The sequence below is a fragment of the Odocoileus virginianus genome, chromosome 28 (genome assembly GCF_023699985.2).
Source record: "Odocoileus virginianus isolate 20LAN1187 ecotype Illinois chromosome 28, Ovbor_1.2, whole genome shotgun sequence".
In the NCBI taxonomy this organism is placed as follows: Eukaryota; Metazoa; Chordata; class Mammalia; order Artiodactyla; family Cervidae; genus Odocoileus; species Odocoileus virginianus.
The window spans coordinates 36,698,997-36,721,209 of record NC_069701.1 but is presented as its reverse complement, the minus strand read 5'-3'; the positions used below and the strand labels follow the sequence as shown (position 1 = coordinate 36,721,209).

At 55.9% G+C, this 22,213-nt stretch overlaps 1 protein-coding gene across 1 annotated transcript; it reads right to left on the bottom strand.

Moving 5' to 3' along the window:
* Positions 1-5,585: 5,585 nt before the first annotated feature.
* On the bottom strand, positions 5,586-21,791 carry SLC22A11 (solute carrier family 22 member 11). Its single transcript, XM_070457085.1, is given in 13 exon segments — positions 5,586-5,649; positions 6,815-6,905; positions 6,908-7,086; positions 8,034-8,142; positions 9,261-9,393; positions 9,395-9,477; positions 12,169-12,298; positions 14,840-14,962; positions 16,617-16,789; positions 16,907-16,945; positions 16,948-17,060; positions 19,826-19,929; positions 21,399-21,791. Coding segments are annotated over 13 exon segments (1,734 nt in total).
* Positions 21,792-22,213: the final 422 nt, after the last annotated feature.

The following is a 22,213-nucleotide window of genomic DNA, read 5'->3' as shown; positions in this document are numbered from 1 at the left end:
ATCCTTTACCACCATACCACCTGGGAATCCCCTTGTGAGGATTAAATAATTTCATTAATACCGTCATCATCATCATTTTTTTTTTACCATAATGACTGTGGGAGACACAGAGGAGCCCCCAGACCTACTTGAGAAAGTCCAGGGTCAGGCCAGGCAAGGATAGATGTTGTCTGAAAGATAAGCACCCAACTGTACACCCCAGAGTGAGGCTGGTGCAAATCTGAGTCAAAGTGCGATTCATCTTTTCACAGATGATTGATGGTGTTTGGTGGTGTTAACGATGAACTCTTATTTTTTGAGGAAGAATACCTGTAATACAGATCTCAGGGGGACTGGGCCTTTGGGCTGTCTCCCCATCCTTGTGATTTGAGCAAAGCATAGGAGTGTTTTGCAGGGAGGGTAAGGGGGGGTGGCTTCCAGGCTCCTGGTTATTTCCTATCCTGCTGGAGTCTCAGCTACAGGCTTGTCATTTTCTGCGGTTCTGTCCTCACTGAATCTGCACCTGGAAACTGAACATCAGCCCCTAGCCTTTATTTACACACACACACACACACACACACACACACACACACACACACATCATTTGCCTAAGTCCTAGAGGTTTAAGGAGACAAGGCGGCCGTGAGAACATCCTGCCCGGATGGAAGAGTTTTGCTCGCTGGACGCCTCTGGCCTCTGGGTTCACCGGGCAGCCTCCGCCCTACCCTCCCTCCTTGACTTTCTCCAGTCCTAGGATCACTCCAGCCTCTCTTTTGCTGCTGTTTCTCTTGCAAAGACTGGTGGCGTGTTTAGGTCTCACTTGGCCCAGGTGACCTCGCCAAGGGAGTTTCCTAAGCCGAGACAGTGGCGCCCCGAGAAGTCAGTTCTCAGGGGTGAGGACTGTACGTGCCCCATCTAATTGTGCTCCACTAGCGCCTCCTTGGGGACCCAGGCAGACACGAAGCCTCCCCAGGCCCCCTGCCACACACCGAGCCTGAAGGCTCGAACGTGGCTCCTGTGGGTCCCCTGCTCCCACCCTCTGTGCCAGGCCCAGGACCCCAGCGCAGCATCACCAGGCCTTAGGTGGAGACGGACGCTGTCCCCAGCTTGCATGAGATCGGTAGGGGGGTGCACTGGGGCCGTGAGGGCGGTGCCCCTCCTCCGTCCCTCTCTTTTGGCTTCATTCTTGCTGCAGACCTGTCTCCTCCACACAGGGACTGCCATCGCCCCAGGATGTCAATTCTTGCTGCTCCTGCACAGAGAGAGTCTGCTTTTCATTCTCCATTTTCCTTAGAAACGTCAGGCGGGAAGGGTGGGGTGTGGGCAGGTAGTGAGCTCTAACATGTGTGCATGGAGGAGCAGGTGGGAAAGGGAGTGTTCGTGGCTGGGTGGGAGGCCCCCACTCTAACCTGCGGGGGTGCTCAAGGCTATCCCCAAAGACCCCAGGAAGGGTCGAGGTTTTGGCAGGTGGAGACAAATGGAATGGAAATACCACTGGACAGGGGGGCTCTCTCTTAGGCCCCCTCACTCTCACCTCTCCCATTCATTCATTCATTTGCTCCTTCTGTCATTCATTCACCCAGCAAACAATTATTGGGAAGATACCTTGAGTCGGACCCTGGAGCAAGGTTCTGGGGACTCCAGCCTGCCCAAGTGCTTCTCAACAGGCCTCCCAGCCACCAGTTTCGTGGAAACAGATCAAAGGGTGATGAAGGAAATCAAGAGGGCGTGGGGGCAATGAGGAGGAGTGGGAGGGACCCCCAACTGGTGGTCAGGATGGCCTGGCCTCGGAGGGACGAGCTTTGTGTCCAGGCTGTGATGGAGTTGAGCATCAAGGCTGGTGAGGCTGGTGGGAGAGTGGCTTGGCTCCTCTGGACACCTTTAGCCCGAAGGCTGTGTTTTAAACAATGGAGCCGACATTGAACATTTTGGAGATTTTAGATGGCCTCTGACTGATTGACACCCCTGGGCTCCCAAGCTCCAGTGGTTGGTCCTGGGTGGCCACTGCCTCCACCTCCTTGGGGTCTCCTCAGATGAGTGAGTTCACCTGCCCTTGGGGAAGAGACGTCACCCGTCTCAGTAAAATGCCACCAGGGGGTCAATCAGACCTCTCCTGGGCAATTCCTCTTTCAAATTCCACTCCTAACCTTTCAGCAAATCCAAAGGACTCTTCTTACAAATCAACCCCCTGTCACCTTCTCCCTGCAGGGTGCCGGGTACCCCTGACACCCAGCCAAGCCAGTCACCTCCTGCCCAGACATCAGACTGGCAGCCCTGAATGGATCTCCCTGCCCCAGCCCCCCGCCTGGTCATCCATCCCACGCTCCCAGCCAGAGCATCTTTCCAAATCAGGTCAGATCCCATCAGCCCTCCACTCAAACCTTGCATGGCCCCTTCCTACCCAGAGTAACCGGAAAGTTTTCAGTCTTTGACCATTAAGTATGATGTGTTAGTCTCTCAGTCGTGCCAAATTCTTTGCAATCCCACTGACTATAGCCCGCCAGCCTCCTCTGTCCATGGAATTCTCCAGGCAAGAATACTGGAATGGGTTGCCATGCCCTTCTCCAGGGGATCTTCCCAACCCAGGGATGGAACCTGGGTGGGTCTCCTGCATTGCAGGCAAGCCATCTGCTACAGTCCATGGGGTTGCAAAGAGTCGGACAAAACTGAGTGACTTTCACTTTCACTTTCATCTCAATAGATAATAGAATATCCATTAGACAAAACTTAACATTCATTCCTGATAAACAACATTCAGCAAACTAGGAATACAAGGGAACTTCCTCAGCCTGATAAACGGCATCTGTGAAAAACCTACTGGTAACATCATACTTAGGGCTTCCCTGGTGGCTCAGAGGTTAAAGTGTCTGCCTGCTAATGCTGGAGACCTGGGTTCAATCCCTGGGTTGGGAAGATCCCCTGGAGAAGGAAATGGTAACCCACTCCAGTATTTTTGCCTGGAGAATCCCGTGGACAGGGAGCCTGGTGGGCTACAGTCCACAGGGTCTCAAAGAGTTGGACATGACTGAGCGATTTCACTTCACTTCACTTCAATGTGTTTTTCTGATTTTGATATCAGGGCAATATTGGACTCATAAAATGAGTTGGGAAGTTTTTTAATTTTCAGTTTTATGGAAGCTTTTGTATAGAATTGATATTTTTTCCTGCTTAAATGTTTGGTAAAGTTAACCAGCAGAGCCATCTAGGCCTGGAATTTTCTCTGGGGGAAGGTTTCAATTTCTTTAATAATTCCAGGGCTAATGATGTTATCCATTTTTTCTTGAGTGAGCTCTAGTGGTTTGTATTCTTCAAGACACCTATTAATTTTATCTGTGGTCAAATTTATTGGCAAAATATTCCTCATAACAGTCCTTTATCATTTTAATATCTGTAGGATTTGTAGTGATATTTCCTCTTTCATTCTTGATATTGTATGTCTTTGCTCGGCGTGCATCTTTTCTCTCTTTTTTTTCTGATCAGTATGACTAGAAATTTACAAATTTTATTGATATCAAAAAAACAGATTCAAGTTTCAATGATTTTCTTGATCATTTTCTATTTCTCTGATTTCTGCTGTCTATTGTTCCCTCTCTTTCAGCCACTTTAGGTTTAATTAGTACATCTTCTAGTTTCTTAAGCTGAGGGATTTGATTTCAGACTTTCTTCCTTTCTAATGTAAATACTTGATATAACTTTCCCTCTAATCACTGCTTTAGCTTCATCCCACAAATTCTGATACATCATTAAAAATTTTTTTTCATCCAGCTCAAAATATTTTCTAACTCCCTTTGTGATTTCTTCTTTGACCTGTGGGTTATTTAGAAGTGGGTTTTTCAGTTTGAATGAGTTTTCTAGATGTCTCTGTCACTGACTTCTAGTTTAATTCCATGATGATCCAAGAACACACTTTGTGTGATTTGACTCCTTTAAAATGTATTACCTGCAAAGTAAGGCTGGGGATCCCCGGGGCCTGTTGGCAGGGGAAGTACGATCTTTATTATGAGCCACCAGAGGGATTTAAGCAGACAGGGAATCTGACCTGACTCGGGTCTGATGTGCAGCAGCTGTGGAAGAGGGGAAAGAGGATGCCTGGGATGGGGACCCTGGGGCCTGAGTTGTCCCAGAAGAGTGGGCAGTCATCTAGAGGGTCTGGATCTCCAGGGAGGGGTGGGACTTTGTGACAGTGCTGCAGATATCAGCATGGAGAGGTGCAGCTGAGGACGAGCAGCCTGGTGTTTTGGGAAGAGCCATGGACTGGAGTCAAGCCGGGGTTCAGCCCTATGCCTCTGGGCATGTCACTCTGCCTCTCTGGGCTTTAGTTTACTCACCTCTAAAAGAGGTGATCAGCCTCAATGATCCCACTGTTTTAACAGCCTGAGATGTTGCTTGTATAAGGAGGGTCTGCGTAAATGAGGACACGGTGGCTCCTCAAGATGGACACGCAGAGGGGTGGCCCTGCAGCATGAGGCCTACAATTAAGGGCTGATGTTCTGTGTTGCCTTGACACCTAGTGGAACCTGGAGGGATTCGGGGGCATAACTCAGGCCCCACTCCGCTCCTGCAGGTAAGGTCCCCCAGCCAGCAACACTTACAGGCGTTGGGGAGAGGCCAGCACAGCTCCTGTCACCCCTCAACAGTGGGGATCAGTTCCTTGCCAACCTGGGGAATGACTCAAATAAGGCAGTCCCACGCTCCTGTGGAACCAGGCATCCCCCGCCCCCAGCCCTGCCTCCTGCAGCCTTCTGTAAGTCTCTCTGTCCCTGCGTGCAACCCTTGTGACCTTGCGTGGTACGCACATAGTGTCGACCTCCCAGGGCTGTGAGTGTGTGTGAATAATAAACTGCGTCCCTCCACCTCTGCAGTGTTAGGCTGGCCCTTCCCTATAACGACCGGACCAAAGGGAGGAGGCCTCCCCCGCCAGCGGGGTTAACGGGAGGTAACTGAACAGCCCCTTGCTTGGAGTGAAGCCAGCCTCTGTTAGGGTAAGTGGCAGGGCTTGGGCAGCCTGGGCTGGGTTTCAGCTCCCTGTGCCTGCTCTTCTGGTGCCCAGGGCAGGGCATGCCGGAATGCCTGTTCCTGACAGCTCCGGTAGCAGCTTCTATCTGTTGGATTCTGGTCTGCGCTAAGATCCACTAACCTTGGGGAGGCAGGTTCCCTGAGCCCCATTTAACTGACGTGGCCGTGTGAGTATCAAGGGAAAGGCTGGAACCCAGGTCGGTCTGGATCCTGCCCTACGATCTACTCTGGAAGCTGGGAGGGAAGAAACCTGCAGCACCAGGTTCTGAGAAGTGAGAAGAAGGGGGGCGCCAAGCGAAGGCGTGAAGACAGGAACCTGGCGGGGAAGGGAGAGGACCCATCGTATTAACGAAGAGGACCTGGGACACCCAGGCCAGGCGTGTCTGTCTGCCGGGGGCTCCTGCAGGGCTGAGGTGCATGGGAAGTCTGGCGGGGCTGGGGGAGCAGAAGAAAGGGGTCATACTGATGCTGCTCGCTCAGCCATGCCAAACCCTTGAGGCTGCCCAAATCGATTCTGCTTTCTGATCACAGAAGAGGCGATTCCCTCCGGAGGGAATCTTTGGCCCGTGGGACTCCTGCAGGCTGAATTTCTAGAACCAGGTGCTTTCCATAATGACCATCTCTTGCCGGCCACCCTTGGCTGCTGCTGACCTCCTAGAATAACAAAAAGGGAGAGGGGTGGTATGTGGTGATGGCTCCAGGTCTCCGTCTAGGAGGGCAGAAATGGGGGTCAAGTCTTATGGGAATGTAAACTCTACAAGATTAGGGTTTTATTTACAGCTGTTGCCCAAAGCATGGGACAGTGCCTGAAATGCAGTAGATACACAACAAAAATGAATTAAGTGAAAGAATAAATTAGGTCTTGGCTTCTCTGCCTCTTGCTGGGTGTCCTTAGGCAAGTTGCATAACCTCTCTGTGTCCCCATTTTCTTGATAGTGAAATTGGACAGAGCAGCAGCTCGTAGGCTTGTTGCATGGATCAGACCGGGTGCTGTATTAAAACAATAAGGGCCCACTAAGCACCTGCTGCTGTTATTACTACGATCATGATCTTGGCTCCTGTTCAGTGAGGAGGGCTCCCCATGAGCCCCATCAGCCCAGACACAGCAGCCACACTTATGGAGCGTGAGCTGCGGGCTTTTGTATAATTACCCACTTAAACCCAAATACAACTCTTTGAGTACACTGTTTTGGTTGTTTTTTTTTAAAAAAAAACACCCATTTTACCAAGGATGAAGTGGAAACCTAGAGGTGATTCTGGCTATAAAAGGAAGCTGAGGAACCTCCCTTCATTCCTATTCTTGGCACCTGATGGTCTGTCTGGGCCTGGGCTTCTTTGCAGGAAGACTTAAGGAGGAGAGTTGAGGCTCTTTCTCTTCTGTCAGTTTGATAAGAGAGGGATGGCGCTTGCCCGAGTAGCCAGGGATTCTGTCTTGGGCAGTCTGACTGCAGAGCTGGGCTCCGGACCACTACGTTTTCCTGCCTAAGGTACACTCACCTTCGACCTGTGAGGCCTCGAATAAATCACTTCCTCTCTCTGAGCCTCTTGTAAACAGGGAGAGCAGGAGTATCTTCCTGGCAGAGTTGTTGTCAAGATTAAACGGTTTCAGAAATACACTGCCTTCAGTGTGACATCAGGGAACTGGACAAGCTCGAGCTGCGGGCGTCATTGCCGAGACCACCCGGCCCTGTTCCTGCCCCTCTCTGCCCAGGACGTCTCCAGACCCTTGAGCCCTCCTGTCCCCGGGCTGGGGTGGACCAGCCGCCCATCCGAGCCCCGCCCAGCTGCATGACTCCTGGGGTGGCAGAGGGTCACTCACTGTCTCTCCAGGTCCTGGATGGTGTCAGGGACTGGAAGGCCCCGGGTCTCCAGGAGGAAGAGGATGATGAGCCCGGCCGCGATGGGGATGCCCCGTAGGAGAGCGGGGGCAGCAGGGCCAGGACCTGGTGGGTCATCCTGATCAGCGGGCCCATCACAGACCTCAGCCAAGCTGCCGAGTGCAGGAAGCCTTCTGCTATTATCTGCTCACAAGCGGAGGGGAGGGCTGGGACCCTTGTCACAGCTGCTGTTTTGGTGGGGGCCGGGGGGAGGCTTTACTAGAGGAGGAGCAGTTTGGCTGGGCCAGGGAATGCCAAGGGAGGGAAAGCTGGGCTGAAGGAGTCGCCTTCCTCACCGTCTCTTCTAACACCACCTCCTCCACGCAGCCCACCTGGATTTTCCCATCCAGAGGGGGTTTCTGCTTTCTGGGAACATCCAGAGTCCTTCACAGGAACTCTCTAGGGCCCTTGCCATTCTCCCTGGTCTCGGGTACTTTGGAGGCTTGTCTCAGGGGTCCTGCTAGGCCGCTGAGCTACCAGTTCAGGCTTCCCATAAAGTATCAACAGTATCGATAAATGTGATTTCTATGGGCTTTTCATAAGGTAGCAACAATATCAATAAATGTGATTTCTATAGGCTTTCCATAAAGTGTAAACAATATAAAAAAAAGAGTGAATGAGTGAGTGAGTGAGCGAGTCAGCACCATGAGTAAGGCTGGGCCAGGCCTGTAGGGGCTGAGGTCCACCCCTGCTCTTCAACTGAGTAAGTCCTTGGCCACCCTGAACCTCAGTTTACCCAACTGTACAATGTGGGGGTTGTCTAACTCTAGACCACCTGGGGCTCCTTGGAGACAGGGAAGGGACAGTGGGAGGCAAGTAGGGTCCCCCCCCACCCCGGGCAGCTCTTGGTCTCCTCACCAGGCCTCTTATAAGATTTCACCTGAACAGCGGGCTCTGTGGCTCAAAGTGGTTTCCAGTCCAGAGGCCTCCAGGGTGCCCTCCATGGGGCTGCCTCCGAGCTTGGACTCGGGAGGGGCTGTGTGTGGAGGCCCTGGCTGAGCCGGGGCCTTTGGGGGAAGGACTCCGGGGCGCCTGCTCGGTTCCATGTGAGCACCTGGTCCTCTCGCCCTCCGCCGTGTGTCCCTGGGTGCCAAGCCCCTGCACACCTCCCCACAGCCCTCCCGAGGAGGGTGTGCCTTCCACAGCTGCAGCCCAGCCTACTGCAGCGAAGTTGGGAATAGTGCCGGCTTGTAAATCATGATGCAGGTTAAACTGAGGCCAAAACATGCCTTTCCCAGCACAGCGAAGACCACACACAGGGTCTGCAGGTCTAGGTGGAGCAGAGGGTGAGTTGGGGTCTACCGGGAGGGTCCCCGGGAGCCTGGAGCAGAGGGGTTGGGTTCTCCCACAAGGCTTCCTTGAGCTGAGAGCAGGTAGGTCCCAGGCAGTGTGTCCCGGGGCCAGGCTGCCCTGGGCCGGGGCAGCGGGGGCAGGGGTGGGCAGCCTAGGGATGTGGCTCGAGATGTCACAGTGGGGGCTTGGGCGGGGGGCGGGGTGCAGGGCCAGAACCCAGCCAGGTCTGGGGTGGCTGAGCCTGGGTGGGTGGCACTCAAGGGGGAGCCGCGACAGGGCTCCTGGGGCCCTGAGGGTGCCTCTTGCCTTGAAAGAGAGGGTCAGGCCGGGCCCAAGCTCACAGCAGGGCCCCCGGGCGACCCAGCAACCCAGAAGCTTACCCAAAGTGCCTCAGCCTGCCCGTGGGGACCCTGCCTCTGCAGGGAGCCTCGGTGGGAAGCCGAGGTGAGGTCGCGCTCCTGCAGGGGCCTGGGCCCAGCTCCCCTTCCCGTAAGTAAGTCATCCTTGTAGGAAGAGTCACGTGGAAGCTGTCAAGAGCGCGTCTCGGGAGCTTTCCTGGGGCGCGGGTCGCCCTCAGAGTTTGAGCTCACAACTGGGCCTCCATCCTCACACCACCCCGCCCCCGCCGGCTTGGCGGCCACTGGGGCACACCTGTCCCTGCCCCTCCCCGTCGCCCACCTTGAACAGTAAATTGAGACCCAAAGAAGGGCTTCAGAGCAGCTACGGGAAAGGAGCGAGCCGGGCACCCTCCCCGCCTCCGCAGCGCTCTGTGAAGCGTCTGGCTTCTCTAACTCGAGGACACACCACTCAGCACTTCTCCTCCTCCCCTGGGGCCCCGCCCAGCCTCCCAGACCCGTCCCCCCGCCGCAGACTCGGCCTCCGGCTTCAAGTCCAGTCCAGGTCTGGCTCCGACCCTCGCCGCTGGGGGGTCTCGGGCACCGGGCTTCACTTTCTGAAACTCAGCGTCACAGGGAAATGGGTGGAGGGCGGGTGGATCGGTGGCAGTCAGGGTCCTGGACGGAGCCAGGGCGGGTGGGGAGGAGGCCGGCAGCCCTTCGGCCCCTCAGCGCCCCCCCACAGCTGCCCTGCCCGCACCTTGCAGGACCAGCACGTTGGCCAAGATGGCGAGGCCGGCCCCGGCCAGGGAGCTGGCCAAGGTCGTGCGGAGGCCGAAGAACCTGAGCAGGAAGGTGGTGATGGCCTGGGCCAGGAGGTCCACAGCTCCGAAGAAGAACCTGGAGGAGGAAGATGCCTCTCCCCAGGTTCTGCAGGTTGAGGACTATCCCATAGTATGAGACGGGTGAGGAAGAAGCTGCGGGGGGAGTCCAGAGTTAGGTTCATGCCCCAGGGAGGAGTGGGCACCCCTGGGGGGCATCCAGAGTCAGGTCCTTGCCCTGTGGAGGAGGGCTCACCCTGGGAACATCTGCCCACATGGGGTCTGTGCCAGAAGGCTCCGTCAGCCCAGCCCCAGGCAGCCTGCAGGATCATCTCCCCATGGTCAGGCTGTCCCAGGAAAGGGTGGGGAGGACAGTCGCCCATCCATTCCAAGTGTGAGCCTTGGTGTCAGCCAAGGTGGGCTGGGCGTCGCCTCTCAACCAACCAGCAAGAAGACGCGGCCCTCTCTGGGCAGACGGGGCAGCGGGTCAAGCTGACCTGCCCATCTATCAGGCTCTAGTGGATTTCCCTGGTGGCTCAGACGGTAAAGAATCTGCCTGTGATGCGGGAGGCCTGGGTTTGATCCTTGGGTCGGGAAGAACCCCTAGAGAAGGGAATGGCAACCCACTCGGGTATCCTGGCCTGGAGAATCCCCATCGACAGAGGAGCCTGTGGGTTACAGTCCACGGGGTCACAAAGAGTCGGACATGGCTGAGAACTGACACACACACAGCACCCTCCGGCTCTGTTTCGTGTTTCCAGTCGTGGCCAGGAACCTGGGCAAGTCTCTGCCCCTTACCAGCTGCCAGTTTCTTTGTCTCGAAACATGGGGTTAATAACAGAAAGGGGTCTCAGCGGGAGACGCTGGGCTGTCCCCTTCAGGATAGAAAGTCTTATTTTCGCAGCCCTTGGGAGTGCTACGCCCCAGCTGGGCAGAGCATCCCATGGCTGGTCTACGCCAGCCAGAGGGACGACTTAGAAGGGACGCCCCAGCTCCCAGGTCCCCAGGCTGGGGCCCGGCTGTGACAGCACCTGTCCCCGGTCCCTGCTGCTTCCTGCCCTCCCTGCCCCCTCTCCCCTGGAGCTCTCTCCATGAATTTCATGCTCCCAGACCTCCATCTCAGAGTCTGCTGCCCAGAGGATGTCCCCTATCCTGAGTAGCTGAACTTCATTATTGTTTACTTGCTAAGTTGTGTTCAACCCTCCGCCAGGCTCCTCTGTCCATGGGATTCTCCAGGCAAGAATCCTGCAATGGGCTGCCTTCTCCAACGGACCTTTCCGGCCCAGGGATGGAACCCACATCTCCTGCGTTGGCAGGCCGATTCTTTACCGCTGAGCTACCCCAGTAGCTGAATTTCTGCCCCTTGGAGATTGAATCTGGCTCTGCAAGTGGCCATGCAGGTAAATGATTCTTGACCACTTTTCCAATCCACCCCACCCCCCGCTTCACCTGGCCAGTCCCCAGGCCTCCCCTTCAGCAGCGCCTGATTGCTGCCCCCAGGAGGCTTCATTCAGGTGCCACCAGGCTAACAGCTACAGAAAAAAGCTGCAATTCCTGCAGAAACAAGGTGCTTCCTGAAGTTTGTGAACGTGACGGGGAGAAAAGCTGGGCTGGTCTGCGGGCACGAGCACCTGGAGTCTTACCCAGTAATAACTGGGTTAACAATCAAAGCCAAGAAAACCCAGGAGGGTGGCTGCCTCACAGTCTGTGATTTGAATAACAAACGGTGCAGAGCCCCTTGGGAGAACTGAGGAAGCCTTGATGGTTTTTGAAAGAACAGCCCTGGACACTCACTGGCCCCCGGGCACTCCTTCTAATTTATTATCAGAAAAAGAAAAGCAAAAAATAGAGAGAGAGGCATTTGATGCATTCTTTGCTCTAAGATGCAGCACACATTTGCCATTGTAACCTATATGTACTAAAATATAGCATAAAATCAATGTTTTCCTAATTTTGAGTTTTATTTCCAGATCGAGTCCCTATCAAACCTGACCCTCACTTTTTGATCCGCTCTTCAGGAAGTTGCTTAAACTGACTCTGTCTTAAGGAGTCTTTGCCTGGTTCCAGGTGGAAAAGACCCTGATGCTGGGAAAGATTGAGGGCAGGAAGAGAAGCGGGGAGACAAAGGATGAGCTGGTTGGATGGCATCATTGACTTAATGGACGTGGGTTTGAGCAAACTCTGAGAGATGGTGAAGGACAGGGAGGCCTGGCGTGCTGCAGTCCATGGGGGTCACAAAGAGTCAGACTCGGCTGAGCAACTGAACAACACTAACAACAAAGGCCGCCCTGGGGGACGGGGCCTCCTTGGGTGGGGAGTCCACGCTCACTGTGGGGCGGGAGGGTCTAGCAGGGAGCTCAGCCGGGGTTCAGATGCCCACTCCGTCATCTCGGGCACGTGTCTTTCCTCTCCTGGCCCCTCTTTCCCATCTGTAAAGTGGGATATAAATGAACTAGTCTCACGGGATGGCTCAGAGGGGGCCGTGTGTGGCGGGAACGTGGTCGCTTCCACACGCCAGGAGTCCAGCTGTCAGGGTAAGTCCACTGCTGACTTTCCAGCTCCTGCGGTCCCTTGGCTCTGGGGACATCAAGGCTCTGCCCCTGCCCTGCGCTTCAGTCTGACCCGGCCTCCTGCCCAGGACCATGTCCCAGCCCTGCTCTCTGGCTGACTTTCTGCACAAGCTGGCCTCCTGACCACATCTGTACGCACTCCGTCTCCCCCACCTGTCAGGATCCTGCCCCCTGGGGGAGCTGCCTGTCCCAGCCAGGAATGTGCCCCATGAGGCTGTAGAAGCCGTTTTCCCCCTGAATACCACCCCCCACCCAGCCCTGTCTCCGGGAGGAGTACACAGGACAGCATACTTCACCACCAACAGGTTGCAGCTTCTCCAGCGGAGTCCGGGCAGGCGGAACAGGTCCAGCACTGACTGGCGGGACTTCGCAGAGGCCACCTCCTCCTGCATGCTGGACATCAGTACCTCCGGGGGCAACGGGGCAGTGAATGCTGGGGCCATGGCCCCACTCCCATGCCAGAAATGTGTCCAGGTGGGCAGAGGGATGGGGAGAGCCTGGCCTTGGCCCCTGGAGACGGAGAGCCCTGGGGGTGGGGTGGGGCTGAGGGCAGAAAGGCTTCTCTCTGGCCTGGCCTGAGCTCTCTCCTGCAGACCAAGTTCCCCTCTCAGGCCAAGGCACAGTCTTGAGTCCCATCTCTGGCTGCTAAGCTGCAGGCTGCAGGGAGCCCTTGGCAGTTACCCCAGGAGGCCCTACCATCCCTCTTCATTCCTCTTGGCTGGCATCAGGGCACAGCTGCCCAGTCCCATTGGCTCCTTACTGCATCCCAAGTGCCCATCCAGTCTCCACCGGCACCCTGGGCCCTGCCTGCCCCCTGCTCAGCTCTGTCCTGGCCAGCTCTAGCTCACCTCCTCCTGGAAGCCTTTTCTGATCCTTCTGCCCTCAGGGAACTCTGAGTCCTCTAGTCTCTGTCCGCACATCCTCCCACACGTACTTCCTTGAAATAACTACCTTCAGACAAGCACATCCCATTTCTCCAAATATGTTGAAGAGCAACGTATAAGGTAAGAGGGCAATATATGTGGGTTAAGGCGGTGAATAATAGAGGTGGTGATGTGGGTGTGTGGTTGTTGTTGGTGATGGTTGTATTGTTGCTAACTGTGGCTGTGTTGTTGATGGTGGCTGTGGTGGAGTTGGGGCTAGTGATGAAGGTGATGATGACTGTCTGGTGGTGTGGATATTGATGGTGATGTCAGTGATGATGTTGGTGGTGTGGATGATAATAAAGATGAAGTTGATTGTGATGGTATTGCTGGTGGAGATGGTGGTGGTGGTGATAGTGATCGTGGGTGTGTGGAGAGTGTAATGGTGTTGACATTAGTGGTGTTATTATTATTGGTGGTGGTGGTGATGACAGTGGTATTTGTGTAGTGGTGGTGATTGTGGGTGTAGCAGAGGTGGTAATGGTGGTGATAACTGTGATGCGATGGAGGTGGTGGTAGTAATGTTGGTGGTGATGATGGTGGTGGTGTTAACTATGGTTAAGAGGGTGGTGATGATGATGGTGGAGATGGTGAAGGTGATATGGATGATGGTGGTGATGGAGGCAGTAATCATGGTGATGATGGTGGTGATGGCTGTGGTGGTGGGGATAGAGATGATGGTGGTGGTGATGGTGATATGGATGATGGTGGTGATGGAGGCAGTAATCATGGTGATGATGGTGGTGATGGCTGTGGTGGTGGGGATAGAGATGGTGGTGGTGGTGGTGATGGTGGTCGTCACAGTGATGGTGGTGATGTTGATGGTGGTGGTGGTGGTGATGGTGATGGTGTGGTGATGGTGATGGTGTGGTGATGGTGATGGTGGTGGGGACAGTGATGGTGATGATAGTGGTGGTGGTGGTGGTGATGGTGGTGGGGACAGTGATGGTGGTGGTGGTGATGGTGGTGGTGGTAGTGATGGTGGTGGTGGTGGTGATGGTGATGGTGGTGGTGGTGGTGGTGGTGAGGATATTGATGGTGATGGTGGTGGCAGTGGTGGTGATGGTGATGGTGGTGATGGTGATGGTGGTGGTGATGGTGGTGGTGGTGTTGGTGGTGGGGATGGTGATAGTGGTGATGGTGATGGTGGTGGTGGTGGTGGTGGTGGTGGGGATGGTGATGGTGGTGGTGGTGAGGATATTGATGGTGATGGTGATGGTGGTGATGGTGATGGTGGTGGTGGTGGTGGTGGTGGTGGTGGTGATGGTGGTGGTGATGGTGGTGGTGGTGATGATGGTGGTGGTGGTGATGGTGGTGGGGACAGTGATGGTGGTGAGGATATTGATGGTGATGGTGGTGGCGGTGGTGGTGATGGTGGCGGTGATGGTGGCGGTGATGGTGGTGGTGGTGGTGATGGTGGTAGTGGTGGTGGTGATGGGGACAGTGATGGTGGTGAGGATATTGATGGTGATGGTGGTGGTGGTGGTGATGGTGGTGGCAATGATGGTGGTGGCGGTGCTGGTGGGGGTGGCAGTGATGGTGATGGTGGTGGCAGTGATGGTGATGGTGGCGGTGCTGGTGGGGGTGGCAGTGATGGTGATGGTGGTGGCAGTGATGGTGATGGTGGCGGTGATGGTGGTGGTGGTGGTCACAGTGATGGTGATGGTGGTGGTGGTGGTGGTGGTGGTGGTGGTGATGGAGGTGGTAATTATGGTGATGGTGGTGGTGGTGGTGATGGTGATGGTAGTGGGGATAGTGATGATGGTGGTGATAGTGGTGGGGACAGTGATGGTAGATTTGATGGTGATGATTACCATGATAATGGTAATGATGATGCCAGTGATGACAGAGATCACAAAAGTGATGATAGTGATGTTGATGATGTTTTGGTGTTATGAGTCTGTTGATGGGGGTGGTGCTGGAGTGGATAGGGGTGATGTTCATGTTAATTTAGATAAAAACATCAGTAGATGTCCTTTCCTGGGTCATATCTCACACTCTGGGTCACAAACAACAGCATCTCACCTCTATGGTCAGTGTCTTTTGGGCTTCCTTGTGACCATTTATCTTGGCCACATTTTTGAGTTCCTGAAGTGCTTGATCTGGTTTGCCTATGATAATCAGCCATCAGGCGGATTCTGGCAGCATCTGTTAAAGAAGCAGGTGCTTGACTGGGTCTTTGCTTTCTTTGCTCAGACTGGTGGCCAGGTGCCCAGGTCAGGTGGGGAGGGGGTGGTGGCCAGCCAGACCCTCTGGTTAAAACAGGAGTCAGGAGAAGGCAGCTGCTTCTCCTTTTACCCTGTTAATGCCGGGCTGGGAAGTCCCTGATGGTCGCAGAATAAGGATGAGTCCCAACGCTTGGCCGCCCTCTCCACCAGCCCCCACTCCTTGCCACCCCATCTGGCTTCCCTGCTGCCAGGAGCCTGCCCGCCCAAGCCCCATATACAGTCAGTGCCCAGGTTGCCTGGACATGGGGTGATTCTAGGGCCATTTCCATGACAGAAAGCTTGCATCATGCTGAATTTAAAAAAAAGAAACAAAAAACACATTTAAAACATCTCCAGCCAGAACCGAGTGGTTTTATAAAAGTAGTTAGCTTTTTTCCAGTCTTGGGGACAGATGGACAGGGAGAAGCACCTCCCTGGTGAAAGGGTCTAGAGTTCTCCCGGCCCACAGGCACTCAGCTGTGTTCACAGAGAAGCTAAGAAGAATTTCTGGAGGCAGTATGTCATGGTTAGAAGAACCAGCCTGCCTGGGATACAAACCCTGCCTCTGGCACAAAACAATAGTGTGGCTTGGTGCAAGCCACTGAGTCTCTGTGGGCCTCAGACCCTCATCTGAAAGTAGCAGTAATAACATCTTCCTTCCTCATTAGAAGAAGTGCTGATGGACCTCCATTGTGGTCCAGTGGTTAAGACTCTGCTTTTCCACTGCAGGGGGTGTGGGTTCAATCCTCGGTCCGGGAACTAACATCCTCCTCCCCAAAATAAAAACAAATAAAATGGTTTAAATGACACATTTAAAAAAGCAGTGTTGATGCACATCTGGTGTTACAAAGAGCAGCAGGGATGCACCCAGTCAGTGTGACCAGGGTGGCTTAATCAGTGTAACAACGGAATGGTCTTCCTCCTTTCTTCTTGGTCCTGTTGACACAATAAATCTCCACATTGTCAGTGACTTCTGGTCTATTTTATTTTCCGATGGATCCCCAGTGCCTAAAGCCAAGTCTAGCACAGAGCAGGAACACAATAAACATTTGAGAATGAATGAATGCGTCCTTATCCTTCTCTACCTGCCCACAGCAGACCAGCTCGGCTCTGGCCCATGGGCACAAGAGAACTTATGAGCACAGGAATTTGTGATTATTTCCCTGTATCTCTTCGTCTAGTCCCCACCCGAGCAGGTATTTTCAGACCTCAGGGATTTTCAAAGCATCAGAAATAGTAATGATAATATCTTTCCATATCCGATGCCTGACTTGGATGCCCGCAAGCTGGGCAAGTGCTATGAAGCAGTGAGGCTGGTGGGTGTGGGGGAGCTGGTGCCAATGTGAGCAAAGGATGCAGCCCTCAGCCTTGGGCCAGTGGGGTGGGCTGGAGGGAACCTCTGACCCCTGGCTGAAATGCCCACCCCGGAACTCTGAGCCCGCATGACGTCTCTCCCCAGTGGGGTCTGCCCACATCACTCTCTTCCAGGGTCTCAGCATCTTGGGAGCCGTGGCCAGCCAGAGAGGTAGGGGTGAGGGGCACCTTCTTGGATCCCTCTCCTGTTTCTCCCCAAGGGAAAAGGCCCCACACCGTACTGACCAGGATATCAGGAAGATGACAAAGAAAGGCACTGACCCCGCCAGCTGGAGGGTTCGCCACTCCCACAGGGCGAAGGCCAGGCCGCCCACGGCCATTTGGCCGATGTTGTAGGTGGACCCCAGGATCGCCATGGTGACGGCCCTCGCATTGGTTGTGGTCCACTCCACCACTGGAAGGCAGTGTGGACATGCAGGTGAGGGCCCCGGGCGCTGGGCCCTCTGGCCCCCTCTTCCCCACTGCACCCCATCCCCATGCCGTGGCTGCGGCTGGCGATCAAGGGACTCACTGAGTATCACGGAGGTCAGGAGGATGCCAGACAACCCAGAGCACTCAGAAACCAGAGGCCACAGTAGTCGGGGAAACTAGGGGCAACGACGGTGCTGATGCTGGCCGCGGCCACCAGCAGGCAGCACCAGCTCAGAACTGGCTTCCGCCCAAACCTGTTTTGGGGAGGCTAGCATGGTGGGCACCTGGAAAGGGGCCTGGGGACTTGGGCACAGAGGCAAGGGCTTCCCGCCAGAAGGCTGAAGGGGCTCCTGCTGGAGCCTCCCCCAGGCGCACGCAGGCAGCACCTCCTCGGATCTCCAGGGGCCACGTTCAGAGTGCATCTGTTATAAAAATGGCAGACGTCTTGCTCTCGGGGGGTGGTGTAGCCCCGTGGCCCAGAATAGACTTTGGCAGCGGATGCCTGGGTCTGAGCCCAGCTCTGCCCTTCCCAGGTGACCTTGGGCACCTGACTCAGTGTCTGTGGACCACAGTTTCTTGGTCTGTAAAAGGCAGGCATTCATGATGAGATGCTGAACAAGGGGGCAGCCTCGCAGGAGGCTCGGGGCCTGTGGCCTTGGGCGAGCCTGGCGACACACCGGAGCCCACACGCTCATGGTGCCGCTGCCGCCCTGAGGTCAGTTCAGCCCGAACCACTGCGGGCACTGAGCTGAAGTCTGGGTCAGTCACGGGCCTTCCCTGATGGCTCAGCAGTAAAGAAGCCGCCTGAAGGCAGGAGACACAGTTTTGATCCCTGGGTTGGGAAGATCCCTTGGAGGAGGAAAGGGCAACCCTCTCCAGGATTCTTGCCGGGAGAATCCCATGGACAGAGGAACCTGGTGGGCTACGGTCCTTGGGGTCACAAAGAGTTGGACATGACCAAGTGACTGAGCTTGCACACACGTGCGTGTCAGTCAGACTGGAGAGATGCGGACCAGTCTCAGCCTCGCCTGTCTGGGCAGTGCCCAGAAGCAGGAACACGCGCCCCAGATCCCGGGGTGAGACCAGGAGGCTGAAGCCTGGAGCTGACCCCAGGCTCACCAGGCGGCCACAGATGGATTGTAATGTGGCTCCCGACGTGGGCGGCCCCTGGGGAAGGAGCAGTGGCTTCCGGGTGGCCGGTCCTCTGAGAGTGCAGACTGGAGCACCTCCTTCTCTGATGCTCGGGCTCCCCGCCACGCTCAGGATAATGTAATATAAGGCCCACGAAGAGCCACCACTGTGCCAGACCAGCCCGGGCTCTGCATGTGATTAACTCACTTCATCATCGCAGCCCCATGGGTAGGTGGCAGGGTGCCCACTGACAGGAGGAAACCAAGGCACAGAGAAATAACACACCCATCTTCTAAGAAGCTGGGGCTCAGGACGCCCCAGGGCCTGGGCTGCTGGGCATAGCAGGAGTGCCATCCATGCTTTCAGCATATTATGGGCAGTATGCTGTGTGCTGGACACCAAGGATGTGACCCCAAGGCCCCTGCCTCCTTGGAGCTACGGTCTCAAGGGGACACACACAGTCAACAAGCTAACGAGAGCCGGGCACTGGCAGAGAGAGCCGGGAGCTATGAGTGGAAAGCTGCCAAGGCCATGGGACCTGTGGGCCTGAAGCCGGGAAGGCCTCTGCAAGGAGCAGCCTGGAGCTGAGTGTGGCCTGCATGCTGGGCACAGAGGGGCTACGTCTAGGTGAGGTGAGGCTGCCCGCTGCGGTGGGTCCGGTGGGCTGGGCGGGAGCAGGGCTGCTTCTGGAGGGGCTGGCAAGACCCCCGGGGGAAAGCCAAGGGCTGAGCAGGGGTGGCAGGGTGAGTGGGGACTGCCCTCAGCATGGGGGCCCAGGGGACCTCAGGCTGGGCAGTGACAAGATGCACACACAAGCCTTTGCTGAGTCACTCTGAGCGCTGCGGCGGAACAGAAGGCCCAGTGGAGGCAGGAGACCCCAGAGGAGGCTGTGGGCGGCCCAGGCCAGAGAAGGTGGCGGTCTGGGCAAGCTGATGGCATGCTAGACAGGGCCCTGGGCTGGGGGGCTGTGCTTTGGAGAAGGAGCCGGATGAGTGTGGAGGCTGAGGGAGGGAGCACGGGGCTGACTCAGCGGAGGCTGTCCTCCAGGATGGAGTCTGGTGGGCACGGCTTGGGCTGGGTGGGGGTGGGGGTGCCGGAGTTCAGCGGGGGCCGCGGCAACTGTGAGGTGCATCCGAGTGGAGACTCGGGGTTGGCTTTGGGGTTTCCAAGCTGAGGGGGTGTAACGTGGGCATTTTCAGCACTGGACAGCGGCGCCCAGGGCACGACCTGAACACAGACGGAGGAGGGTTCCCAGGGAGGGTCCTGGGCGCTCCACCTCAGGAGAGGGGAGGGGGCACTCGGGGAGGGGCGGGAGGGGTGGTCTTCTTTCATTACACTTCATGCGGTTGTTGTTGAGTCGCTCAGTCGTGTCCAACTCTTTTGCGACCCCATGGTCTGCAGCCCCCCAGGCTCTTTTCTCCATGGGATTTGCAGGCAAGAATACTGGAGTGGGTTGCCATTTTCTCCTCCAAGGGATCTTCCCGACCCAGGGATCAAACCTGTGTCTCCTGCCTTGGCAGGCGGATTCTTTCCCGCTGAGCGACCAGGGAAGCCCTGGTTAAAAGTAAAAGGTGTCTGTCTCTCTCCAGAAAGCCCTCAGCTCCCCGAGGGCAGGGACTGTGCAGTGTTTGGCACACAGTAGGTGCTCAGTAAAGTTTGGTGGAATAGCTGAAGAGGAGAGTGAGTGTTCAGGGTGATTTCTCAGCTCAGCCCAGCATCAAGTTCAGACGGTGGGTTCTCAGCCCCCTGGGAACTTGGGACTCAGACCCCAGATGGGGGAGACTCTCTCCTAAGGAGCACAAATGTCCACTGAACATTTCCTTACCTTTGTCCTCACAATGCTCATTCTGTTTTGAAGGAGCTGGAGGGGAGGAGAGGAGATACTTACTGGTGGGAGAGAAAGCCACAAACAATGCATCCTACCATGGCCCCAGCCATGTAGATGGACTGGCCTAGGGGCTTCAGGCCCTGGTGGTCACACACCAAGTCCCACTGGAAGAGGAGGAGGGTGTGTCAGCCTGGCTCAGGGGTGTAGAATAGTGGGGTGGCAGAGGAAGGTCCAGAACCCCCAGAGGGGATCTGGCCTCCCCCAGTGGGGTCCCCAGAATCCTAGATCCAGGCAACCACGGTGGAAGGGGTGTGTGGGCAGTGGGTCTCAATGCCCCCCACCCTCTGGCTTATGATCAGCAGGGCAGGACACGTGGGACACGGTTCTGGGTCTAACAGTGGGACAGGCCACTCCTAGTGGACAGTGGTGAGCGGTGGTTAAACCACAAGGCTCAAATTCCAAGTCAGCTGCTGACTGACCAGCTGGGTGACCCCAGGTGTGTTCCTGCACCTGGCTGAGCCCATCTCCTCCAGGAACGGGGCTGTATGGCTGCCTCTCTTACAGGACGGTGAAGATGAGCACAGAGGCTGAGCACGCGTCGCTGTGAATTTTTCCTACCATCTGCTGGGGGCCAGGCAGCCATTGCCTGAACATCGCCCGCCCCCTGGCCCCAAAGTCAGCCCTTCCCTTCAACAAGGCCTGCCTGCCTTGCCTACGGTTCCGCCTCTGTTTCCACCTCTGCTGTCTGAACCACTGCAGGAAGCATGCTCCCCCCCATCCCCAAGTACACACACATATTGCAGTGCATTCTCCGCCCTGCAAAGTCGCCTCTTGAAAATGCAAATCAGATCACAGCGCTTCCTTGTTCCAAAGCCTCCTGTGACTTTTCTTTGCACTTAAGGAAAAGCCAGGCTCCTTCCACATGCGCCCCATCCATCTCCCGACCCCTTACCCTCTGTGCCACTTTCTGCCCAGACATGCTCCCTCCTCTGTCCTGACCCGGCTCTGCCCCAACCTTCATGTGGCTGATTCCTTTGCTTATAATCCAAGTGTCATCTGAAATGTCACCTCTTCCCTGCCCGCTCTCCCTTCCCCACTTGCGGGAGCTGCTTTCTCCCTTGTGCTCGCTGATGACGCAGGGGCCTTGAGCCTCAAGGCAGTTCAGAAAGTGAGGGAGAAGTTGGCACCAGGCTCCCTGGGCTGAATTAGACTGCACTTTAGCTGTGTGTCCTGGGGCAAGTTACTTAACCTCTGTGGGCTTCTGTTTTGTCACTTATTAAATGGGGTCAATCATAAGACCCACATCAAGAGATTGCTGTGAAATAGCGACGACAGGGGAAAGCATCAGACCAGTGGCTGCCACTTTAAGGGCACAAGGTGTGGACTCACTCTACTGTTATTCCTGGCTCAAAGGCTGACTGATTCTGAATTCTCCTGCAGAATGTAAGCTCCCCAAGTCTCCTGTAACCCTAGCCCCAGATGGGAATCCTGGCCATTCCAAGCCATCAGTAATTAAGTGTCGAGGGAGTGCATATCATTTAACGGCGCTCATAGAGGCGTTCTAATCCTCTCAGTCATTGGGAGGCTGGGAAAGGGGAAGAAACGGTGGGGTTGGTGGTGGGGGGACCCTCACCTCAGTCACGATGGTGGAGGTGAAGGTGCTGCGGTTGTAGACCCAGCCGTCCGCGCATGGCTCTGTGTCAGCCTCGCTCCAGTTGGCGGACGTGGCGTTGGGGTCCAGGGGCTGCCACTGTTGGTGGCGGAAGTGGAGACACTTGGGGGCCCCATGGTTGGGGCCCGGCGGAATGGAGACGGGCAGGAAGGCCTCGGGGCTGAGGTTGGTGGGAGCCTCGGAGCCATTGTCCAGCAGGTGAGCCGCTCAGCAGTGGCCTGGGACGGCGGCTGAGAAGTTCTCCACGACTAACTGGAAGGGCACCCAGACGGAGAAGAGGAAGACGGTGAGGATCTGGAGGGCCTGGAAGAGGCCCGCGCCCCCCGCCTGCTCCAAGAGCTCAGTGAACGCCATGGACAGGGCTGCGGCCCCCTGGGCGAGTCTCCTGGGAATCAGGGAGCTGGAGAGCACCCGGCCTGCTGCTCAGAACCACGGGCGGGCGAAGGATCACCAGACCTCCTGCCTCCACTCACCTCTTGGCCCCACGGGGGTGGGCCAGTCGGTTCAGCGTGTCCTAAGATGCCTGAGGGACTTTGAAGAAACCCCTCCTCCTTCCCCCATTTCTAGGAATGACTGCTCGGATGCCCCTCTGGTCTGGAGTGGGGGCAAAACTCACTGGGGCATCTGGGGCATCCAACACCTAGAGTGAAAGGTGAACAAAATTAACAAAAAATGAGTCGGTGCTGCAATGTTACTGAATGACAGCTGGGGGAGAAACATCAGCCAGGCTGTGGCTTCACTGCTGGGTTAAAGTTCAACCCCAGTGAGGAATTCCA